At 37.1% G+C, this 26076-nt stretch overlaps 1 protein-coding gene across 1 annotated transcript in view; it reads right to left on the bottom strand.

Annotated features, from left to right (window-relative positions):
• SCN2A (sodium channel, voltage-gated, type II, alpha subunit) overlaps positions 1-26076 on the bottom strand; it is a 213296-nt gene that overhangs the window by 119035 nt on the left and 68185 nt on the right. Inside the window, exons 2-10 of the mRNA XM_006867032.1 lie at positions 17395-17712; positions 16405-16523; positions 11398-11487; positions 9558-9686; positions 8895-8986; positions 7704-7976; positions 6313-6376; positions 768-909; positions 414-620 (exon numbers count right to left, since the gene is read on the bottom strand). Of these exons, the coding sequence (XP_006867094.1) occupies positions 414-620; positions 768-909; positions 6313-6376; positions 7704-7976; positions 8895-8986; positions 9558-9686; positions 11398-11487; positions 16405-16523; positions 17395-17661 (1383 nt within the window). The 5' untranslated portion in view covers positions 17662-17712. The remainder of the gene's footprint in view (positions 1-413; positions 621-767; positions 910-6312; positions 6377-7703; positions 7977-8894; positions 8987-9557; positions 9687-11397; positions 11488-16404; positions 16524-17394; positions 17713-26076) is intronic.

Genomic DNA, 26076 nt, shown 5'->3' with positions numbered 1-26076 from the left:
CTGTGCATAAGGTTGCTATGAGTCGGTACCAACTCAATGGCACCTAACAACAAGCCCACTTTCCCAAGCATGATGTCTTTCTCCTGGTACTGATGCTCCCTCTGAAGTTTGACACCATCCTGGCTTCTAAGGAGCATCTGGCTGTACTTCTTCCCACATAGATTTGCTTGTTCTTCTGGTGGCCCATGGTGCTTTTAATATTATCATCCAACACTGTAATTTAGAGGCCACTCATATTGACAGTAATCATCAAAATATAACAATAATCTTTTAATAATAAAACTTGCTCCTAGCACTTTGACATGATTTAAATGTCAGACTGCCCCTGCCAATTTTGTATTCAACACCAGGCCTGAGAATTGAGATAACAAAAAAACCCACAACAAAAAAGGTGCTGTTTTTGTTAAGTATACCTGAGCTTCTTCTTGTTGCTTTTTTAACTGTTCAAGCATTTGCTGAAATTCAGCTTCTTTCTGTTCCGCCTCTTCTAGTGTTGCCTGATTCTGTTCCTCATAGGCCATGGCCACCACAGCCAGAATCAAATTTATTAAGTAAAATGAGCCCAAGAAAATGACCAGCACAAAAAATATCATGTATGTTTTCCCAGCAGCACGCAGGGTCTGCAAGAACAGAAGAGATAGTTTATTAAATTTTATACAGGATGTTACGAGTTTACACTTTGTTTACTGTAACAAAATATTTTATAGCAATTGACTTAAATCTTAATATTTCATGCTTCTTAGAAAAATCATCTTCTTGATCCTCACCAGTTGATAAAGGTTTTCCCAGAAGTCTTGAGTCATGAGTCGAAATAAAGACAAGAAGGCCCAACTAAAGGTGTCAAAACTTGTGTAGCCATAGTTGGGGTTTCTACCAGCCTTCACACAAACGTATCCTTCTGGACACTGGCTGTAATTAGGTAGTGAAGAGAGAAGAATTCAGTAACTGCAAGTTGGCTTGCTGACTTTTTTAGCTGCCAATCGTTACTTCATATAACACTAAGGAAACAGATTTCTGATAGCTGACCTAGGACTTACCGCAACACTACTTAGACTGGCTTATACAACAGAATTAGTTAAGTCTAATTTTGGATTCCCCTGTGATTCATTATCATCATGCTTATCAAATCTCTATATAAAACAATCCTGTAATGATTAATATCTTTTGGTACTTGTGTACATGAACAGATAAATAAGTCCATAGGGAAAATTGAATGTTTTGCTCATGATATCTGGCTGCAGAAGTGTGTGTGATTGTAAGGGTAGGACACAGAGGTGAAGCAGGGATAATTTGATGGACACACTGAGAAGTGGGAATGGCCCTATAGGATGTGCATTTGATAATATGTCCCTGATTGTCAAACTGACCTGCCTACTTCTGGGATCAATGATCCATGATCTTGGGTTAGTATCCTAATTTTGTTAGTCAATGACCAATGATCTTGGGTAAGTTTCCTATTTTGGCTAATCTTTGGTAACTTTAAATCTAAGAATGGGTTAATAATAAAACATGACTCTCAACTTTTCAAGAGTTGATTGAGATATTTTATGTCTTTGTTGTTAGGTGCCGTAGAGATGTTCCAACTCGTAGCAACTCTGTGCACAACACTAGGAAACACTGCCCAATTCTGCACCATCTTGACAATTGTTATGTTTGAGTCCATTTCTGCTGCCACTGTACTAATTCCCCTCATTAGAGAGCTTCACCTTTGTCACTGACCTTCCACTCTAGCAAGAATAATGTCCTCCTCCAGGAACTGGAAGGAGCTCTGGTAGCGTAATGGCTATTAATTGGGCTGTGAACCACAAGGTCAGCAGTTCAAAACTACCAGCTGTTCCACGGGAGATAGATGAGGCTGTCTGCTTCTGTAAAGATTTACAGCCTCAGAAACCCTGCACAGGGTTGCTATGAGTCGGAACCGACTCCACAGCACATAACAACAACAACCAGGAACTGGGCTCCCCTGAAGTGTGAGAGATGAAGTCTCACCATCCTGGCTTCTAAAGAACATTCTGGCTGGATTTTTTCCAAAATAGGTTTCCTTATTCTTCTGGCAGTCTATTGAACTTTAAAAGTTTTTCTCCAACACCATAACTTAAATGCATCAATAATTCTATGGTTTTCTTAGTTCATTGTTAAACTTTCACATGCATATGGGGCTATTGAAAATACTATGGTATGGGTCAAATGTGCCTTAGTTCTCAAACTGACATACCTATTCTCGAATACTTTGAAGAGGTTTTGCAGATTTGCTCAATGCAATATGCTATTTGATTTCTTGGCTACATTTAACATGAGTGTTTAGTGCTTCTAAGCAAAATGAACTCTTCGACAACTCCAAACTTTTCTCCATTTATCATAATGCTATTTTTTGGTCCAGTTGGGAGGATTTTTGTTTTCTTCAAATTGAGGTGCAACCAACAGTAAAGACCGTGGTCCTCGATCTTTGTCAGTAACTATTTTAAGCCCTATTAAACTTTCAGCAATTAGTCTTCCTCAAATCCTGATGTCACATTCTTCATATAATCCAGTTTCTTGGCTTATTTGCTTAGCATACAGATAGAGTAAGTAAGGTGCACTTTGCCTGATTTTAAACTATTTTAAAGCATTTTGTGTCCACTTGCTCAGTTCAGGCGACTACCGCTTAGTCTCTATACAGGTCCCTCATGAGCACAATTGTTCTGGAATGCCCATTCTTTGCAATGTTATGCATAGTTTGCTATGATCCACACAGCTGAAAGCCTTTAAATAGTCAATAAAGCATAAGTAAACATTTTTTTTCTGATATTATCTGTTGTTAGCCAAGATCCAACTGACCTCAGCAATGATAGCTCTCATTCCACATACTCGTTTGAATCTGGCTTGAACCTCTGGCAGTTCCATGTTGATTTACTGTTGCAGACTTTTTTGAATTATCCTCAGCAAAATTTCACTTGCACGTGATAGGAATGATATTGTTTGATGATTTCTGCATTCTGCTGGGTCACCTCTTTTTGGAATGGGCCTAAACATGGATCTCTTACAGTCGGTTGGCCAGATAGTGTCTTCTAATTTCTTAGCACTGACGAGTAAGTGCCTCCAGTGATGCATCAGTTTGTTGAAAGGCGTCAATTTGTATTCCATCAATTCACAGATGCTTATTCTTTGCCAATGCCTTCAGTGCACTTGGACTTCTTCCTTCAGTCTCATTGGCTCTTGATCATATGCTACCTCTTGAAATGGTTGAATATTGACCATATCATGTTGGTACAATGACTCTGTGCATTCCTCCCATCTTATTTTGATGTTTTCTATATTGTTCAATATTTTGCTCATAGACTCTTTAAATATTGCAAATCAAGTCTTGACATTTATCTTCAGTTCTTTCAGCTTAAGAAATGCTGAGCAAGTTCTTCCCATTTGATTTTCTAACTCTAGGTGTTTGCACATTTCATGCTATAATAAGCTTGACTTTGTTTTCGTAAGCTGCCTTTGAAAATTTCTGTTCAGCTCTTTTATTTTCTAATTTATTTCATTTGGTTTAGCATCTTTGCCCTCAAAAGCACATTTCAGAGTCTCTTCTGAAACCCATTTTTTTTTTCTTGTCTTCTTAATGACCTTTTGCTTTCTTCTTGTATGAAGTTTTTGATAATATTCCACAACTCTTCTGATCTTTGGTGTTTAGTGTCTAATGAATCAAATTGTTGTTGAGATGGTCTCTAAATTAAGATGAGATATATTTAAGGTCAAATTTTGACTCCCATGGAATTGCTTTAATTTTCTTCAGCTTCATCCTGAACTTGCATATGAGCAATTCACAGTCTGTTACACAGTCTATCCTTGGCCTTATTTTGGCTGATGATATGGAGAGATTTTTCACCATCTCTTCCCACAGATATTTCAATTTGATTTCTGTGTATTCCTTCTGGATATGTAAATGTGTATAGTTGTCTTTTATGTTGTTTAAAAAAAGTGTATTTTCAATGAAAAAATCATTGGTCATGCAATCTCCAGCATCATTTCTAACTCCAAGGCCATATTTTCCAACTACTAAACCTTCCTCTTTGTTTCAAACCATTAAATTCCAATCACCAATAACTATTAACACATCTTTATTGTATGTTTCATCAATTGCAGAATTAAGAAGTTGGTGGAATTTTTTCAATTTCATCATCATTGGCTTTAGTGGTTTAATATGAATAATAGTGGTATTATTAATGGTAAATTTGAATAATAGTGGTATTAACTGGTGTTCTTTGTCGTCATATGGATTTTATCCATCATAGACACCAGTGTACCTCAAGATAGATCTTGAAATTTTCTTTTTGATGATGAATGCTAATCAATTCCTCTTCAATTTGTCATTCCTGGCATAGTAAACCATATGATTATTTGACTCAACATGGCCAATACCAGTCCATTTCAACTCACTGATGCCTAGGATACCAAACTTTATGCATTCCATTTCATTTTTTATAACTTCTAATTTGCCTAGATTCACACTTTGTACTTCCAGGTTCTAATTACTAGTGGATGTTTACAGCTGTTTTTCTTCATTTTGAGCTGTGTCTCCATCAGCAAGTGAAGGTCTTGAATGCTTTATTTCATTTGTATCATCATGGTTATGGTCACTCTACTTTGAGGAGGCAGCTGTTTCTCAGTAGCATTGTGAGTACCTTCCAATGTGAGGGGCTCATATTCATGCACTACATCAGACAGTTTTCTGTTGCTATTCGTAATGTTTTCATCTTCCGGTACTCTATCTAACAATATTCCACTGCTATTCATGAGGTTTTCAGTGACTAAATATTCAGAAGTTGTCTGCATCACCTTCTTCCTAGTCTGTCTTAGTCTGGAAGTTTTGCTGAAACCTGTGCACTATGGGTGACCCTGCTGGTATTTATAATACTGGTGCCATAGCTTCTAGCATCATCCCAACACACAAGCCACCCAAGTATGACAAATTGATAGACAAGTGGTGGGAGATATTGTATGTAAAGCATTTATTATAGTACTGACTGTCAGTCTGATTTGCATATTATCTGAATCTGGAATAAAAGTAGATTACCTTTATCTATTGTTTCTCAGCTGTTTGGCTAAAATCAAGTGTAGTATCTATTTTTATCAGTTTAATATCTAATATGTTCTCTATCTGAGAACAATGTATTAAATAGATTTTTGAGCAATGGAGATAGAGCTGTGTTTTGAGCCCACCAGCCGCTCCAAAGGAGAAAGATAAGACTGTCTGCTCCTGCTAATATGTAAAGTCTTGGAAATCCTACACAACATTACTGAGTTGGAACAGAATGGATGGCACCTAACAACAATGACTTTTATTATAGGAGTCAAATGCAAAGCCTATTACCATTGTTTTGTTCCAAGTATTAACTACTAATATAACCAATATAATCTTCCATAGAAAAAACACTAGATGTCTGTCTAGACTTCTGGTGGTTGTGGTTATATGCCCTGGAGTCATGGTAACCCTGCATAGGGTTTCTGAAGCTGTACATTTTTACAGGAGTAGAAAGCTTCATTTTTCTCTCCAGGAACTGCTGATAGTTTCAAACTGCTGTCCTTGAAGGCCAAGTCATAACCACTACACTACGAAAACTCCGTGTTTATACTTCTAAACCTTGCCAAACAGAAAAGGTACCTATTTTTCTGAATTCTTATAGGCTTTATCTCTTATTACTAAAAGGTTTCCATGACATCAGTCATATTTTAAATTACTTACTGAGTACTCCATGAGCCATATATACATTTATACATTTAATACAGTAAATCTACTTAATCTCCACAGTAACGTTATTGTCATACCTATTTATGGCATATGGAAAACAAGGCAAGGGGAAGTGATGCATTATGGTGTAGGTGGATTTTGAATTTACACAGTCAGACTCTCCCGTCTATGATCTTAACCACTTTGCTAAAATATGCTGGACAAACCCTAACCATGCCTTAGATAGTGACAGTATCATTTTAAGTCCCTGGGTTCCACATTAGCATATATAAAAATCACACTTATAAGAGTACATGCTTATGAATATTATTAACTTAAGCCTCTTATATCTAGTACTTGGTTTCATTCTTTTTCATTGTACTTATTTGGAAGATTAGATGTGACCTAGTATGGAAAAATAATTGCTGCATATGAATGTGTGCAGGAGGTGAGAATCCACATTTAACCCAGCTATTCTGGGAGTCAACATGAAGTGGAATTAATGGGGTCTTTGAATAAGGAGTTAGTGGAGGCCAGGTGGGTGGGAGTGGCATGTTATTAAGGCCGATGGAGCACTGTGCATTGAGACTTAATACAAAAGCATCACTTACCCAGCATCTGAGCTGTTGCCACAAAGCAGAGCATCATTTTGCCCTTCCAAAAAGTAAAAATGACCTATTTAAAGAGCAAGGAACAAAAAGAAGTATTAAAAGTCCCAGAAATGCTTCAACCATTGCATCTAGGTAATAACACATATTAAATTATTTCAATCATAAGGAAATAGATTTTGAAAAAAATGAATCTGTACCTGGCTTAATGGAAAGATATTTTCATAGCAATGAAATAACAAATATCAAAATACAACATTTTTGGATAATCAAATATTCAATAAAGTCTATTTTAAAAGGAAAAAAAAATCACAAAGAATAATTATTTTAGTTTCTGATATCACCATTTATTGTAATTGAAAGTTCAAACTGTTTGGGATACTTCAAGAAAGAACGGTTAATTTAATGCTGTTCCCCTGGCCCAAAATTGAGAAAGGGAGAGGAAATCCTTGTTATATTTAAAAGTCTCCATGCAAACAAAGTATTATTTTACAAATACTCTTTACTTGTGCTCAGAAAAGACTCTGAAAGTTTAATTAATTTTGTCAGTTTAAACTTAATTTCCCATGAGAAGTGGACTTCAGTGTTTGTTCCTTCTTTTCTTAGGAAGCTGTATACCAATGTTTTCTTTGGGTTTAATTTAACTGTTGTTGTTGCTAAGTATCATCAAGCTGATTCCGAGGAGCTTGATTTGAACCACTGACCTTGTAGTTTAAAGTACAGTGCTTATTAATTTGCTTCTTTGGAGATATGTATATATTTTTAAGTAATTTCTATTTTCAGGATCTACCATATATATAATTTTGCTAACTTGTAAATGTGGTCTCAGGAATAATACACATATATATTTACATATGCACATGTACACATATATAAGGAACTCTGGTAGTATAGTGGTTACGAATCAGGCTGCTAATCTCAGGGTTAGTAGTCTTAAATTACCAGCTGTTCCGCAGGAGAAAGATGAGGATTTCTGTTTCCATGAAGATTTACAGCCTCAGAAATTCCGTGCAGGATCACTATGAGTCAGAACCGACTTCACGGCACATAACCACCACTACCACCACCACCATGCACACAAACATACACATATATTTTATCATGTTCATTCACATAAGGAAAAAGGAGTAAGATGTGTCACTTTAGGATAAGCACTGGACTGCTAACTGTAAGATTGGTGGTTCAAACCCATCAGCCACTCCTCTGAAACACTATACAAGGTTGTTACAAACAAGTAACCAAGTACACAGCACTGAACAACAACAACATAAATTGGCCTGAGCCATTTGGTTCATATAAAAATTGAAATAATTTCTCTGGTGATTTTAAAAAAAATGTATTTAAAGGACTAAACAATATTTAAAGGACTTAATGGTGAAATGAATATATCTTACTTTTATCCTCAATATATTCATCCCAGTTAAACATGCTCACTGTTCTATTGGTAATGGTACCATTCACATCCAATGAACTATTAAAGAAGGAAGTGATGTTTATTTCAAAGGTAGAATTATCTGGAGGCCACTGCAAACATTTATTCCTCAGGTTGCCCATGAATAGCTGTAGACCTATTAGTGCAAACACACTCAGACAGAACACAGTCAGGATCATGACGTCAGAGAGCTTCTTCACTGACTGGATCAGGGCCCCTACGATGGTCTTCAGGCCTACACATAAAACCAGAGAGAGAAAGTTATACATACCATTCAATAGTGACGGTACCAACAAAAACATTATGAGCTTTTCCTAGGAAATAAAGATATCATGCAGAATGCCAACAATATTCATCTAATGTTTATGATTGAACAACATTTTCATGAAAAGCCTGCTAGCTGGTGAATATGAATGAGTAGCAGAACTTGTGTATTCATTAGAACACAGTGAATGGAAATGAACAAAATGTGTATTTCCAAACTCCTTTGAGCAAAAGAAATGATTTTGTTATTCATGCTTAAACATCAACCTTGTGTAAATATGTTGCCTTTATTTGCAGATGTCTTACTCCTTAACACCTTATTGATTTTAGTAAAGGCTATATGAATATAGCAGTAAGAATTCTAAAGTCAAAGTATTATGAAATCATTATATATATATATATATATATATGAATTCTAAAAGTTTGGATATTGGTTAAAGAAGGAAGACATCTGAAAATTAAGCCTCATGCAGCACACATGCTGTTCCTTGCTATCCCCTTCATTTACCTCATTAAAAAACAAAACAACAACAACAACAACAACAAAAAACAGCTTTAGACATTAGTGGTCAAATCGGCACCCATTTAAATGCCTCCATTTAGCTTCTATACAGAAAGCTTGATGCTATAAGATGCAAACCATGTAGTCTGTTGCTGCAAATGCCTCATGCAAAAAAATTGTTAAACTCAAAGGCTGACTTAGGACAATTTTAAAGAAAACAAATAGCAAAAACAAAGAATCAAATCCATCCAAAATAAGATGTACTGATTCTTGCTTTTTTACATATTTATTTGCAATATGTGACAAACAACAAGGCTTATGCACAAAAGCCATGATATCGGTACCAATATAGCTTAAGTCAGCCTCAGTGTTTAACCTAGCTCTCACCTGGAATGACTGAAATTGTTTTCAATGCTCGGAGAACTCTGAATGTTCTCAACGCTGAGACATTGCCCAGGTCCACAAACTCTGTCACATATCTGTAGTAGGGGAGTTCACACACAAACACAATAACACACAAGAAAAGTTGGAGATATAAGGGGCCTGCCACCTTACACCTGTAACTTCTTACCTGGAATTACAGAAATAGTTTTCAAAGCTCTCAAGACTCTGAAAGTTCGAAGAGCTGAAACATTGCCTAGGTTTACAAATTCTGTTACATACCTGTAGAATTAAATCAGCGTTATTCAAAAGTTTGCCAACTCTAAATCTATGTTGGTCTTTCATCAAGACCTTTTCAACTTCAATAACTGTTGCCACCAAGATTTCCCAGTTAAGAGAAAATTGATACTGTCATCAATCATAATCTCTAAATTTAGGGGAACCTAATTTCATTACTTTCCAGTAGATATTGTGACTAAAGCCATATTATTTACTATGAAAATCTCTAATTTCTCCAAATTGGATTATTGGATTGACAGAAAAATATTCTGAATCCACAGATAATTAAGAAAAATGCTTGATCTGTCAAGGTTAGACACCAAGAACAAATAAAGTGTAGGCTTCCATCAGTGATTTACTTTTCTAGGATGAAAAATGTAAACTACTTACGCAAAAGTAATGACTGTGAAATCCAACCAATTCCAGGGATCACGTAGAAATGTGAAATCTTCTAAACAAAAGCCCCTTGCAAGTATTTTTATAAGTGATTCAAATGTATAAATTCCTGTAAATGTGTACCTGAGAGAAAATAGTCAAACCAGCTTTAAAGATCTAGTAAGTAATTTACATGTATGTCTTCAGGAGATTTATACAACAAACCAAAATTTGAAACCTCCTTGTTGGTCTCTCTATCATATAGACTTTAGGAAGGGTTTCAGGTAGAAAGACATATTAAATTGTGAAAGATATTCTTGTTGTTGTCTTTACCTAAGTGAATCTTGTATTTTTGTCATTGACTAATTTGAAAGATCCAAATTATATGACTTGGTAAGCAGGTATTTTCTGTAAAGATTTACAGCCTCGGAAACCCTGTACAGGGTAGCTATGAGTCGGAATCGACTCCATGGCACATAATAACAAAGAAGGTATTATCTGAATGCACTGGCTTTAAATCTCTATATTTCAAAATAGTCTTATTATAAAATGATTTAAACAAATAGATACTAATCCAAAAATAATGAGGCATTTGTGTTTCACAAAACTGCACCAATAAGAACCATGAAATATATATAGGGCTAAAAGAAGCTTATGAAAAAAAACTGCAATTCAAATATAATGAACTTTTTCCACTAACATTTTGAAACCTCATCATACACTAGTGCAATACAGGCAGTCCCTGAGTTATGAACAAAACTCAATACTTACACTGTCAAAAGTCTTTAAGTGGAATTTGTAAGAGAAATGGAACAGGTGTGTATGGTTCTTGTTTGGTGGTCGTGGTAGCTGTGTAGGTACCCTGTATAGGGTATCCAAGGCTGTAAATTAATGGGAGCAGAAATCCTTATCTTTCTCCCACAGAGTGACTGGTAGCTTTGAACTACTGACCTTGCTATTAGCAGCCCAACTAGTAACACACTATGCTACCTGGACTCCTTTCATTCTTTTGTAGCCTTACTTTAGTGCAAGAATAGGATTCCAGCCTTTTCACTAATTTAAAAGCTGCATGTGTAGCAAGTTTCAAAGTTAGGACATATTTTGTTATGTGCCATGGAGTCAGTTCCAACTCATAACGACCCAGTACAGGGTTTCTGAGGCTGTAAATCTTTATGGGAGCAGATAGCCTCATGTTTCTCCCATGGAACAGCTGGTAGTTTCGAATAGCTGACCATGAGATTAGCAGCGCGATTGGTAACCACTACGCTACCAGCACTCCTTTAGGGCAAATTTACTTAACATAAATTAGAGTACTGGTGTGGCACTGTAGGATAAACACTAGACTTTGAACCACCAGGTTGGCAGTTCAAATCCACCAGCTGCTCCTTGGAAATCCTATATAGGGTTGGTATGAGTTGGAACCAACTCAATGGCACTTAACAACAATAACAAAGAGCAACTACTTAACAACAACAACAAAGAACAACTAACTAGGAGTTGACCCTGAGACTGCCTTTGCTAACACTGTGATATTCATGAGTAAAAGAACATATAAACTAGGTATGATTATTGTCAGTGGATATTAGCAATCACTGATGACCTTGAAAAATATGTGAGACTCCCAAAAAAAGATGAAGGGCTTCAAATATTGGCAGTTAAACCAGTGCAGTAAATGAGGCACCACAAGCTTTGTCTTAGAAAGAGTTAGTGGTTGAAATGAACTTGAATCAATCTCTGGCTTAAAGTAATTAGTACTATAAGATACACAAATGGATGAGGTATCAAGATGTTAAATGCGCAATTTGACCTATAACAGGGATATCAATATTGAAAGACATTAAAATTTTCTACTTACTCCACATTCTTTGTCCAGTCTGGAGGGTTACTCATGGTCATAAATACACAGTTGGTCAGAATAGTGCACATAATGAGCACATTGAATAAAGTGAAGAATATAGTCAAGGAATACAAAGTTCAATGAATAGCTTATTGTCATGCACAATCATGCCATTCACCACCAGGACATTTATAACTTTGGTGCTCTTATTTTATCCTTGAGTTGTTTTTGTTTTCACCCTTCCTGTAATTCAGCAATCCATATGTAGGCCATGCTGCTAACTACTATAAGTACTTTTAACGTGGTGCTGTGGGTGATTGCGTCAGACTATAAAGTCGTTTAAACTGTAAGATTGGTGGTTCAAGTTCACCAGCTGCTCCTTGGAAACCCTATACAGAGTTGCAATGGGTCAAAATTGACTCAACGACATTTAACAACAAAAGCAACAACTAGCGTGGTGTTGTAGGATAATCACCAGACTACTAACTGCAAGGTTGGCGGTTCAAACCCACCAAGTGCTCGTCAGAAACCATATAGAGAGTCACTGAGTTGGTATCGGCTTGATAGTACTTAACAACATTAAAACAAAGCCATTAGAAAACTTACTGTGTGCCATAGAGTTGATTCTGACTCTTAGTGACCCTAGAGGCCAGAGTCGAACTGTCCCATAGGGTTTCCTAGGTTATCTTTATGGAAGCAATCTTCCGTTTAACAGCTGAGTGCTCAATCATTGCACCACCTGAGTGACTTATTAAAAATATTAAAGGCAGGTAAATAAGTTCACTGGAGAATAAATAATTTATCAATTCTAGTTTTCTTAAAGAAAGACTCAGCTGAACAACTGAAGTGCAAGCTCAGCTATCCAGGAAAACCATAGCAAAAATTCACTAGGAGAATCAAGTAATCAATCAAATGCCTCCTAATACCATTTTAAGGTCACCCTGGAGGAATGCCTTACAATAAGTGCAATGTTACTAAGATATTCTATATTTTAATATACTGTAATTGCTCACAGAATTCTAAGATGGCTGATGTTAGTACTGGGATTTCATGGATTTGACAGGGATCAAATTACTTATTAAATTCTCTAAACCTCAGTTAATTTGGTTATTAAAAGTGAGAAAAAAATAACATTTTTCCAAGATTTCTATAAGAATCAAATTAGATAAAATATACTAAAGCTTCTACAACTTAAAATGCCTGAGCCATAGTAGATGCTAAATAAATTGCTTCTCTTGTTTTCTGAATCATAGCAAATACTGCTTATAACAAGCTTCTGGTTTGTTTGACCCTATGCCACTTTACCTTTGGGACATAGTCAAAGTCCTTTAGCTTACTTTATACTGAAAAACAGCAACATTTGGTTAAGAAAATATTAAGTAATTAGATAATTGAAATAAATTCTTTCATATTTTATAAAAAGCATAATAAGGATTCAGTTGTGATCATGTAAACTATCAACTTTTGTCAATGAAAAATTTGACACAAAGATAAAAATCCCAGACAGGGCATTTTTATTCCCTTCTTACTCTTTTTTTTTTAAATCATCACACTTTTTTTTGCATAACACCATATCAACACAATTTCAAGGGCAGTACCACAGGACAGTGAGTATCATCTTAACCTAGAAAGGAAGCTTCTTTGAACCTGCAAAAGGCTTATCTAAACAATGATTCATTTTCGCTTTTCTGGCAGTGATGTAATGGTTGTTGCTGTTAAGCGCCATAGAGTCACTTTCAACTCATAGCGAACCTGAATAGGGTTTCTGAGGAGCAGTTGGTGAGTTTGAACCACCAATCTTGAGTTCCAAACCGACCTTGAGGTTGTGTGTTAATCCTATGGCACCAAATATAAGGCGCATATTTAATTTTCAATTTCTCCAAATGCATCCTTTAGGAAAACAGTCACAAATGAGTGATGTGGGTCAGCCACCTGAGGGCAGTACAACCTAAAAAAACACAGAAAAACACCATTTTGAAGAAATAACACACATTTTATCTTACTGTTTAAACCAAAAAAATAATAAAATTAAAGATGGCATGGTATTACTATGTTAAATTACAGGATCCCTTTGTATCTGGTGGTCTGATGCGTTCTACTAAAGAAAGTAACAGAACTGGAGGATTAGCACCATCATAAATGCATGTTCATCAATCTCCAGGGTCTTCAACACAATCAAAATTTCTGTCTCTCTATATTTTTCTCTTCCTTCACGACCAGGATTCTCTTTTCCAAACACAACAACAATAAAAACCAATTGCTGTCAAATCAATTCTTACTCTTAGCAAACACACACGTTATAGAGTAGAACTGAGTTCCATACGGCTTTCTTGGCTGTAATCTATATAGAAGATGGCCAGACCTTTCCTCTCTGGTGCCACAGGACAGATGTGAAATACCAATCTTTCGGTTTACTTGTTGAGCACAAATTGTGCCAGCCAGGCATCTTGTGTCTTTATTCTTGTTAAGCACCATTGAATCGGTTCCAACTCATAGTGATCCAGCACAGGATTTCTGAGGCTGTAAATCTTTACGGGAGCAGAAAACTTCCTTTTTCCTCCGCAGAATGGCTGGTAGTTTTGAACTGCCGACCTTGAGGTTAGCAGCCAGATTCATAACCACTTCGCTACCAGAGCTCCTTTTGTCTTTTGTTGTTATGTGCCGTGGAGTCAGTTCCGACTCATAGCGACCCTGTACAGGGTTTCCAAGGCTGTAAATCTTTACGGGAGCAGAAAGCCCTATCTTTCTCCCACAGAACAGCTGGTAGTTTCGAACTACTGACCTTGTGGTTTGCAGCCCGATTCGTAACCACTACGCTACCAGAGCTCCTTACACTACCAGAGCTCCTTTTGTCTTAGAGGGTATCAAATCGGGATTCTCAGGTTCCAGGAACCTTCTAGCTTTTATTTTTTGGAGTAGAAACAATAGTTTTCATGAGGTTTTCAAATAAATATATGATCTTTCCACAAAAGATAAAATTCTAAAGTTCTGTTTTATGAGCATTCTTAATTCCATTTCATCATTCAGATTTAGGACAAAATCAATTTTTTTTTAAATTCATCCAAATCTTCCCTGATTCATTATTTTCTCATTGATTAACCATATATTTACTCAATATGTATAATCTCAATGCTTATTACAAATAGAGCATCTGAATAATTTCCTAGTTTTCCATATCATTTCACAAATAAAATATGTTCATATGCAGGGTATATAATTATTTTTAAACATAGCAATTTATGGAAGGATTTATCAGAGAACAGATTATAAATACCGTTATCTGTCTGTTCCTAATGTTATACTAACTCAAACACATGTTTTCTTTATCACAACTGGGTTCTCTTCCTTGGAAAACAATGATTTTTAGCAATAAAAACAATATATTAGGCACATCAAAGCATTTTAGTTTTAAAAGCATATCTTGGCAAAAGTAAAGAATATACTATTGCTTAAAGTAATTCATAGGAGTCCTGGTGTGGCGCTGTGGGTTAATGCGCCAGACTGCAAAGCCATTTGAATGGCAAGGTTGGCGGTTCAAGCTCACCAGCTGCTCCTCGGAAACCATATACAGGCTCGCTATGGGTTGGAACCGACTTGATGGTACTTCGCAACAACAACAACAACAACAAGGTAATTCACAAGAAATTATAAAATCTTAAATCATTAAAATGTTTATGTCTATTCAAAACTTGGGGAACAAACAAATTGGAGGTAAAGAGAAGACTGAATTCCAGAATGTCAGTCTTCTGTGGGCATTGCCATGCAAGCCTGGGCACATGCTTTGTACCTGTAGTTATTGATCTCCTTAATTTTTAACCTTATCTACTTTTTACCTTGTCTAATTCAAATATTTTGTCATTCCATTGTCACTGGTGAGTTTATATACTGCAAGAGCCACACCCTGAGCTGACCGTATCATGGAAACCCAGGCAATGACTTGAACATAAGAAGGAATATTAAATGTTGCTCTATCTGAGAATTTGCTCAATTTGTCCTGTTTCTCTTTCCTTACCGCTGGTTCTGGATGCATATCAATCCCCATCCCAGGTTTTTGTGCTCTTGTAAGTGCCCTTGCCTGTCACGACCACAGCCTCCCAGCCTTTGCTTCTTTCACCTTTTCAGGCCCAGCTACCAGCCAGACTGCTATCCCTGGTTTGGAACAAAGCTTCTCATTTCTAACTACTCTATCTAAATTCCAGGTGCAAACCTAATTAACATCTTCCACAAAAGTGTCACAAATCCAATTTCCAGGAAGTAGATTCTTCAAATAAGGAGAATGAAAAATAAAATAAGCAAGTGTATGGGCAGAAAGACATGAAACCTTTGGATTGCAACTACAGTAGCAGAATCTGTTCCTTTACTGACACATAGGTACCACAAAGAGAGATGAAAGGAGGGAGGAAATATGGAAGGCAGGAAAAGGAAGGAAAGAAGGAGAAATAAAGAGAAAAAAAAATCAGTGGGAATGCTGTTGGGAAAAATTTTTTACAGAGGACTTCACAGGCTATTTATATATACAGTCGCAGTTTGAAATATTTACCCGTTTAAAGCTTTCAAATACTGAAATGAAAAAGTAAAGAAGTAACAGAATTCTGACTCAAATATATAAAAGTATACATTTCAAATTATGTATGTATCTTTCAAATGGAAAAGCAGCAGAGAAGATTAGTTCATGGAGTTTGCTATATGTAACATTATAAAATTGAAGACTTAGACAAAGGGGAGACTGGCAGTCGGGTCAAAGTTAATGAAGAAGGTATGAATGGAGCAATCAATTCATAAGGGAGTAGAGAAAAAGAAGAAAGGAAGTAGTGAATCAGGTTAAGGAGAAATGCTTAGAAGGTGAGGAAAGACTATGTACTTACCCGTGATCTCATTGAAGCTCAATGCTAAATACTGACTAAGAGAAAAGAAAAAGTAAGAGCACATAACACTGCTAGACATATGTATTTTGAAATCTACACTATTCAATAATTCACTCAATTAGTTAAATTATATAAAATGATTACTTGAAAAAAAGGATATGAATGTACCAAAATCTTAATAGCTATTTTTCTAATAGGGCTGAAGGGAGTTAATATGTACAGGGCGGAGGTGGCACTGAATCGAGAGATTGCTTTCCCTTTATTCAATACTATAAATGTCTGAAAAAGAAAACACAACACTGAATTTAGAATATATATTAAAGACATTTTAAGAAGAATAAATGACCATTATTTAGAAATGTTGCTTCATAAAGCAATGTAGTAATATAGTAATCATCAGTGTATGATGTGCTATGTAATATTTCTTTCTGAGCATCAAAATTTCTCCTAAATTTGCAAAGTGACATCAGATTTAAAGAAGAATATTTATGGTCAATGCTACAGGAATGCTAAGTATTTTCAATGAGTTTTAATATCATTTTTACTCACTACATTTATAATTTATACGCAACACAAAAATGAAGTCACTATTACTTCAGTTAGATAAAAGTTTTCTCAAGGGAATTTCAGGGTGTCCAGATGTATTCTTTGTTCTTACCCCCTGCTCCCCAGCCCCACCTCTGGTGGCATTTACAAAGCACATACTCTTTTCTTCTGTGGGGAGTCATGGAAAGGGCAAAAAATCCATGAAATGAAGATATATACCTGCTGAAAATCAAAGCAGCTTTTATAGATGCAGAGATTATAAAGAGAGATTTAGAGACTATTCGCTGAAATGTAAAAATCAACTTTTTTGTAAGTTGCTCTTGGGTTTCACTTTTACAAATAGTTGGGTTGATTTTCCCTCTAATTAGGAATATACCTAACAGCCCTTATCCAGTTCTCTCACTATAGGATGTCTGTAGTTTTCTGCCTAACCTAGAAAGACTTCTAAGTGAATGGGTCCATTACATGATCAGGCTCATCTAAAATCCTAGTAATACCTTAGATGAAAGAGAAGAAGTACAACATTCTTTACCAGACACCTTTAGAGTTACCCCAAAGCAACTACTAAATAGGACAAGGGAAAGCAACTTGACTAAGAACTCACTTTCTTATTGATATAGTATGGGTCCAGATCCTCCAGGGGCTCTGACACCATCCCTGGAGGAATGTCTCCATAAATAAATGGAAGGGATTTTCCTGCTTCCAAGTCACTATTTGGCTTTGGGCCATTTTCATCATCTTCATCCTTGCGCTCTTGTTTGGGTCTCTTAGCTTTCTCTTCTGCAATGCGTTGCTCAATAGCAGCAAGGGATTCCCTGGTGAAGAAGCGGAAGCTGTCAGGTCCTGGAGGTACCAGCACTGATTGTGCCATCTTTTCATCCTGCTCCTTTAATCACTGTTTAGCTCCTTGCATAAGAAAGTGCTATAGAAACAGGGGGAAAAATTCATTGTCCATTAGGATAAAGGGTAACTGTAGTAATTACATGACAATTAAATACAATATATATATAAATCAAGATCGCTCTTTCTCTCTCTTTTTTTTTTTTTTTTAAAGATGCTGTGTTTGTCATTCAGGGATTTCTCAGGCATGCATTCATCTGCTTGCATCGAGATCTATCTTTCACAGTCTGTAGGTGTTTATGAGGTAATCTAATCTCCTACACCCCAAATGCTTTAAGTGATTGTGTTACTTGGAGAAAAACATTCAAGTCAGAGCCTAGAAGAGGAGCTTGCTGTTTCATTTGTGTGACTATTTTGGCAGCCATCTTTTCAGCATCCTTTCTGAGAAAAATATCAGAGGTTCAAAACAAGAGATGAAAAATCACAAAATTATAGAACACAGACTCACGAGACACTTGCACGTATAGCTCTTATATCTCCATGTTTTCTTTGGTCCACTTGACCACCTTTTTAAAGCTTACCTGGTAAACAGCTCTGGAGATCCTGAAATCCCAGGCTATTTGGAAACAGGTAGACACTGCTGACAGCCAGGAAGGGGGAAGGAACAGGGAATGCCCAATTGTGATGGAACTGTTTGGAGCCTGCACAGGAAGGGGCTCAGCTCCTGCCAAACCCAGCAGGAAGTCACCCACGTCAGAGGTCTGTAGCTTGGACCCCTTGACTCAGCAACCTGCTGCTAACTAGTATAATTGCCGCTCCAATGAACACATTTGCAGTACCTCAGGGCATACTGTAGAGAGAACCCATTTTTTCCAATTGTGCCCATTTCACACACAAAAATATTCAGCATAGCAGTCAGAGTGGCCATTTCAGAATTTGGAGTTGAAGAAAATTAACTTTACCATTTATGTAAACCCCTATTACATGGGTCTTGGCTGGAACATAAATTGAGTTTCATTGGTGTTCTAATCATATTTTACTATACTAAAGTATGTAATTCAACACAGCACAGCAAATATGTAGAAATGTTTCCTTTGAATCAGCAACAGGAGTTTCTATTCTATTTAAAATAATTCAACCAAAAGACTCAGCTCCTGAATGTCATTTGTACAAAATCATTGGATCTGTTTTCCTTCTTTTTAGAACATGGATCCATTTAAACCCTCACACAACAGGAATGAGATGTGCCATTTAAAAATATAAAGTGAATTCTCTAAGAGTAAAATGAATTCATATCCACTTAATTTGTGCAGTACATGCCAGACAAAAGTGGCAACATAAAATAACATGCTATTGTAAACACTTCTTTAATTTTTTTTTAAGTAGACTTTTCAGACACCAGCAGGGCTGCAATGAGTTGATATTAGCAGACTGCCCTTTCAGTAACACAGTGCCTCCATGGCATCCCTCCCTTTTCTTATCCATCCCCAGAGACTCCTCATGCCTAGCTACAGGCATAGGTTTGAAGATGGTACCTGCACTCCTGGGGGAGGAAACTGCCTGGATACTCTAATAGAAGATTCATGCTAAAACATGCAACCAGCAGCTTCAAAATGAAAGATTCCCCAAGGATTCTACTGCAAAGGTAAAGAAGCATCACAGTGAATAAGCATAATAAAAAGGTAAAAACATTACCACTGCAGAATCTTTTACACCCAGAGTTAGGGATTGAGAAACTTGGCACCAGGAAGACTGCAGCTAAAATTCCATCATGCTTTTTTTTCTTTTTATTTCTTTGTTTTCTTTCTTTCTTTTTTTTTTTTTTTAATTCTCCTTCAAAGACCACACCTAACTTCCTGTAAAAGGATTGTGGTAACTGAAGTAAAAACGGGCATTTCCTGTGTGAGGACTACAAAATGAAATTATTATCACTACCACTAGAGGGCGGGGAAACGGTGACGACAAACACCGTGGTGCACACACAGACCCACATGAAGCAGTTCAAAGATTTCAGTAATGGAGTTCGGTTTTGAGGGTTTATTTTAAAACACAACGTTAAGACTTTGCTGACTTCGTTTAACTGTGCTAGCCAATAATGCTTCTGCTTCTGGCTCTCTCTCTGTGTGTGTGTGTGTGTGTGTAAATACTTACAAGTTGAAAAGAAAAACTCATAGATAACTGCAATTAAATTCCTGAAAGTTTCATGGAGTTACTATTAACTTCAGTCTCAAACCCAACGAAACCCAACCCAACCTACTGCTTTAAGTCTTTATGGGAGCAGAAATAACTCATCTTTCTCCCGGGGAGGACTGGCACCTTGTGGTTAGCAGTCTATCTGAAATCCAATAAGTTTACTTGCTAATTCAATACAGATATGACCTTTGTAACCTAAGTTACTTTTCCCTAGAAGAAAATTTCCCTTGAAGAGACAGTAGTTGCAGCCATATTATTCTCTCTTATCTAAATCATTTAAAAACAACCAAAAAAAGCAACTGAAAATGTAGTGATAGACTAAAGATTAGTCTTCTTATTTACTGTGTATCAATCACTGGGCTAAGCTATTTACATGTCTGCATAATTTCATCCTCGCAACATTCCTACCACATAAACACTCAGGATTTCTGTTTGAATACTGGAGAAAGTAGGTAAAGTGAGGTTAGGAAAGGTCACCTAAGATCAAATACATAGGGATCAAACTTAAGGGCTGTTTGACACTGAAGATTACAAACTTCACTCACTCATAAAATTCAGGTACCTCATGCCTAAAGTGAGAATTACGTTAAAATCATGCAGTGACAACAAAACTTTCAGCAACAGTTCTAATGATTAAATCAATAGGTTCTGCTTGTATTCTAGCCTCACCATTCTCATTAGAAAATGTATTTGTTGAAGACCAGCAAGAGGACCATATAGACAAAAAGGTTTTAGGTCAGTCAGAAAGGTCTCTTGTGGTTGTAAGAGACAGAAGACTGATTCAAACTGGCTTAAGCAAAGAAAATAAAAAGGTTTGTGGTTTATTGTCAAGGAGTTGATTTAAGGGATAATTCAGATGTTCGACGCTGAAGTGGTGTTACTAGCAGAGTTATGCTGTGGAATAATGGTGTGGCCGTATAAGATAAGCACTGGACTGCTACTGAAAGGTTAGTAGTTCAAACACACCAGTTTCTCCTTGGAAACTGTGCAGGGTCACTATGAGTCAGAACTGACTCAATGACACTAACAACCACAACAATATTTCTGTTGCAACCTTTGCGTCTGAATTGTATAGTGATACCTCTCTTCTGTAGATTCTTCCCTTAAAGTGAGATGCTCTAGTATTTCCTGTCTCAGTCTAGACTTAGACACAGCGAGTCATTAGGTTACTAATGAGATCTGTTCTTAGTGTGTCTTTTAAACTGATTTGTAGGTAAGCAGGAGCTGGTGTATATGATTTTTATTTAGCCTTACTTTGTTACAAGAAATGGCTTGAAGCCTTTTCAGTGATTTTAGTTGAACGTTATTGAGATGAAGAATTTATTGTGAGCAGGGGTTGGTTCAGTATTTTCAAAGTGAGAGTAAATCTACATAACATTAAAGGACAGTTATGAGTTGCCCATAAGTTAGATGTTCCTAGTGCATTTGTAATGCATTGTAATGAATTGTACCTTGTTTAACTTCCTTAAACTCCCCCATATTCGTGAGTGTCAGCTCTGAGTTCTGTGTGGCCATTGCAACACATTATCACACCCAGAAGAGCAGTAGATAGTGCTGTGGGTGGGACGATTTGTATTAGAAACTATAAAGAAAGTTGGTGAGTCGAGGCATATCTGACCTATGCCTATGAGCCTTGGGCTGATGTTAAGTTTGACTCTTCTTCTCCTTAGTTAAGTCAAAGGAAGTCAGACCACCCCTACAACCTTTCATACCACCTTTAATCTGATTATATATTGTTGTTGTTGTTAAGTGCTGTTCAGTCAGTTCTGACCCATAGCGACCCTGATAGGGTTTCCAAGGAGCAGCTGGAAGGTTTGAACTGTGGACTTTACGGTTCAAACTGACCTTGTGATCCAGTGCATTATCCTGTAGCATCATGCCAGGACTCCAATTATATGTTACTTTGCTTTTAATGGATGAATTATGCTGAGATTACACAAATTCACTTTGGGATCTTAATGAAGGTGAGGTCATTCTTTTGTTCCAAAAGTCGAAAATATTTCCACACCAGGATTCTACCTCAACATCTTTGCCTCTATCATACTGAGCACAGTGGGCCCAAGCACAGATGAAATGCTTACCCATTAACTTGACTGATGAATATTTTGAATCTGTAGTCCTTGACTTCTGTGTCAGTTACTTTAATTAGCTTTTTCTGACCATTTCTCCTGTACCTTTGGTTCGGATTTATCTTCTCCCTGCTGTTTATCAAAGGGGTCACCCAGTTTCTTCTGCAATACTGTATCTTGTCACCTTACATTACTGTCTTGGTTAGATGTCTCTGTTTCTATGAATCCAGCTTACATCTGCATAAGGATGCTCACTATCTAGATCCCCCGTCTTGAATCCTCAATTAGGATTCCATCACATATTCCCAGCAACCTAATGCAATTCTCCTTAGCAGTCTGTTCCCACAAATGAACTTTAAAAAAATTTTAGGAGTTTGGGGTTCTGTGTGACTGCATGAACTGGTATTGGCAATGAACTCTGAACTGGTCTTTTGATTTAATTCTGGTTCGAAAGTTTATCCCAATGAAGCAGTATGATGAAATGAGTTTCTTTATGCGACCTTTCCCTTGGTTCTATGGAAAACAACTTGGAAGATATTTTCTCCCTAGGCTCTGAGGAGTTTCCTTTTCTCCAGTTCTTTGGAGAAGTAACTTGGGAGTGCCATGTGGGAAAAGGGTGATATCAAAAATGGTGAAGAAACTGGATTGTGTGAGTATGTCTAACTACCTCCTCATAGGAATCAGCTCTGTTTTTGTTCTGATTTTGATCACTCACTCATTTAGTGTTTGTTTGTTTTTAATAGCATAAAATATATTAAGATATTTTTCTGCTTCAAAATCTGCAATGATTCTACATCTCACTCAGAGGAAAGGTCAAAGTATGTAGGCTGACATAGATCTGCAAAATCTGACCTCCTCATCAATTAATTCTCTCATTTCTTCTCCTGCCCTGCCCTTTCCACCACAGTCATTCCTTTCCAAGCACTCTGGTGTCCGGGTTATCCTAGACCACTCCAGACACAGTCTCAACTCAAGTTTTTGCTTTAGTTCTTTCTGCTTGAAATGCTCTCTACCCACCCTCAAACTCTCTGGCCAGATACTTGCAAGGTTCGTTACTAGCCTTTGCTCAAATATGATCTTTGCTGTGATGCCCTCTGTGACTATGCTATCTTAACTACACACCATTCCCTATACACACACATACACACACACACACCACATTATCTGCCTTATTTCTCTTATAACTTCAACTGCTCCTAATAGACTATGTAATATATGTGTATTGTTTATTATTTGTCGCTGACCATCTGGATGTAAACTACAAACTTTAGGTCAGTTTCCTCAGAAGCAGGCATTGAGATGAGGTTTAATGGATAAGTGATTTATTTATTAAGAAAGTGCTTAGGGACCAAACAAGTAAAAGAGTCAAAGGAGGTGCAGGTCTGAAAAGAGAAGTCAGTCTAGGACTTTATTTCTGGGAAAGTCCCACAGTAACTAATTTTAGGCTAATCCTGCAGGGGATTCTGTTGTTGTTGTTAAGTGACGTTGAGTCAGTCCTGACAAATAGTGACCCTGTATAGAGTTTCTGAGAAGCAGCTGGTGGTTTTGAACTGCCAACCTTGTAGTTCACAGTCCAGTGCTGAGCCTCTGGAATATAAATTATACCTTAGAGTTTGTACTGAAACAAGTAATATTGTTGTTGTTGCGTTGGTTCCAACTCATAGCGATCCTGTATAGTGTTTCCGAGAAGTGGCTGGTAGGTTTGAACTGCTGAACTTGCAGTCCAGAACATCATCCTACAGCACTACTCCAGGACTCCGAGGCAAGTCAGTCATTGCCTAAGACTAAGGGTAAGTAGGGCATTAAGTGCCATCGACTCAGTTCTAACACATAGCGACCCTATATAGCATTATCAAGAAGCAGCTGGTGGGTTTGAACTGCTGCCCTTGTGGTTAGCAGTCCAGGGCTTATCCTACAGCACTACTCCAAGACTCTAAATGATTAGGTGGAGTGTGTGTTTGTAAACTTCCAGGCACTTGAGATTCCATGCCTAGTGCAAACAATAACTTGAAGCCAAGTCTCCAGAGAGAGTGACAAGTACAGAAACTTGGAAATAAAAACACTCAACTGCCAGTTAATGGACACGCAGAAAGGATTAATGGGATAAGGTAGTCTGGTCTGGGTAGAACAACAAGATGTCTATGATACAAAATAAAAACAAAGAATTTTCTGTGTTTATTCTTTTCACTTCTGTATTTCCAATTCTTAGAACAATCCCTAGCAGCACAGACTAGGGGTTGAATGCATAGATAAATGATTGTATGGAATATCTTCCTTGGTTTAGAAACTGTAATCGTCTGGGTGCATCCCCCAAACCCATTGCTCCTTAGATTATTCCCACTCTTATTCTTGTTGTTGTTAAGTGCTGTCAAGTTGGTTCTGACTCATAGTGGCCCTATCTAAGGTTTCCGAGGAGCAGCTGGTGAGCTTGAACTGCCAACCTTGCAGTTCAAACTGACTTTGCAGTCCAACACATTAACCCACAGTGCCACACCAGGACTGCCACATAGGATATCCAAGACTGTCAATCTTTACAGGAGCAGACTGCCTCATCTTTCTCCCTCTCTGGGCACAAACTAGTGGACAAAATAAACATAGGCTCTCTCACAAAGCCAAGTCTTTCTCAGAACTTTTCTTTCTCTGTTAAAGGAACCATCATCTGCATCACTGACATCATTAATTTTCCTTCTCCTTGGCCTGCTTTCCATCAAGTTCTGTCAGCTGTGCTCCTGAAATTACTCGTAAATCTTTTCCCTTTTCTTCCCGTTAGCAATACTCAGGTTCAGGGTCTTATTATCGATTAACTGGCCTACTATAAATAAATCATTTCCCTTCTGCAGTGCATTTCTCATCTAATCCATGCCATATAGAGCTACTAAAATTATATATATATTTTTATACATGGCTCTGGTTATACCAAGAAGTTTCTCAAAACCTATAAAATATATGTCAAATAAAAAGAGAAATCTTGTTATCCTTTTGCACTCTGATCTTAGCTTTCCTTTCTATCCATTAAACCCATTTAATTTCACAATGTTCAACCAAGATGAACCATTTACTACTGCCAGCCCTGTGCTTTCTAACCTTTGTTCCTTTGCTCAAAGTTTGAAATAACGTATTTACTGAATTAATTGAAGCCATTCAAAATTAACTCAGCAAAATTAGCTCACATAACATTTTGTGGTACAGCAGCTCCTTTTTTGAAAGATGTACTTGTTTTCACTAGCTGAAAAAATCTGAACAGGATTTTTGCTCTTATGAAAATGTTAAAAACTGGCTTTCTTCATTTGTTTTGCAGCAAACTATGTAAGAGAGACCTGGTGTTGCTCTGTGGGATAAAGCACTGGGCCACAAGTTTAGTTTGAACTACAAGGTCGATGGTTCAAATTCACCAGCTGCTACTTGGAATCCCTATACAGGGTCACTTTGAGTCAGAGCCCACTCAATGGCACTTAACAATAATGGCAACAACAAATTAAAGAGGCAGCACACACTGTAACAAGCAGGGATAGTGCCTCTAAACTCCTTCCCTGGGAACTACATTCAGTATCTCAGCACCAAGTTGCCTTAACTCTGAACTGTGTCTGTGTTATTTGGCATGATCTGGTAGGTTATTTGGGGTGTCTGGGAAGATTTTTTAAATGTCCCATAAAAATTAATGGTGGTTGTTTCTTTGCTTTTAGCCATTTTGGCTTACATTAGTGCTCATAGGACCGCTCTTCTCTTGGATAGCAGGGGAAATCTAGATAAAGCTTGGATCAGAATATTTGAATTAAAATCTGATTTTCTGACATTTAGTAAAGCAGTGAGTAAGTGCTTGATAAATGCTGTTTTACTTCCTTCATGGTAACTTTTCTACCTTATACCTTATACTAAAGATTGATGTAAAATCTTATTTTTCTGTTATTTCATCTTTCTTCTATTATCCCATCTTTCTTTATGGTTTCCATGGTTTCAGTATGGTACCTCACATGAGGTAAAATCAGTTGCCAGTAGAGTCAATTCTGACTCATGGCAACTCCATGTGTAATGGTGGCAGTGGTGGTTGTGTGCCACTGAACTGGTCCTTACTCACAGCAACGCTATATAATGTTTTTGAGGCTCTCAATCTTTGTTGTTGTTGTGTTTAGGTGCCATCAAGTCAGTACCAAGTCATAGTGACCCTATGCACAAGAGAACGAAAC

This window comes from Chrysochloris asiatica, unplaced genomic scaffold, assembly GCF_000296735.1.
Source record: "Chrysochloris asiatica unplaced genomic scaffold, ChrAsi1.0 scaffold00099, whole genome shotgun sequence".
Lineage (NCBI taxonomy): Eukaryota > Metazoa > Chordata > Mammalia > Afrosoricida > Chrysochloridae > Chrysochloris > Chrysochloris asiatica.
The sequence above is the reverse complement of the archived record's forward strand: the minus strand, read 5'-3'. Positions and strand labels throughout refer to the sequence as shown.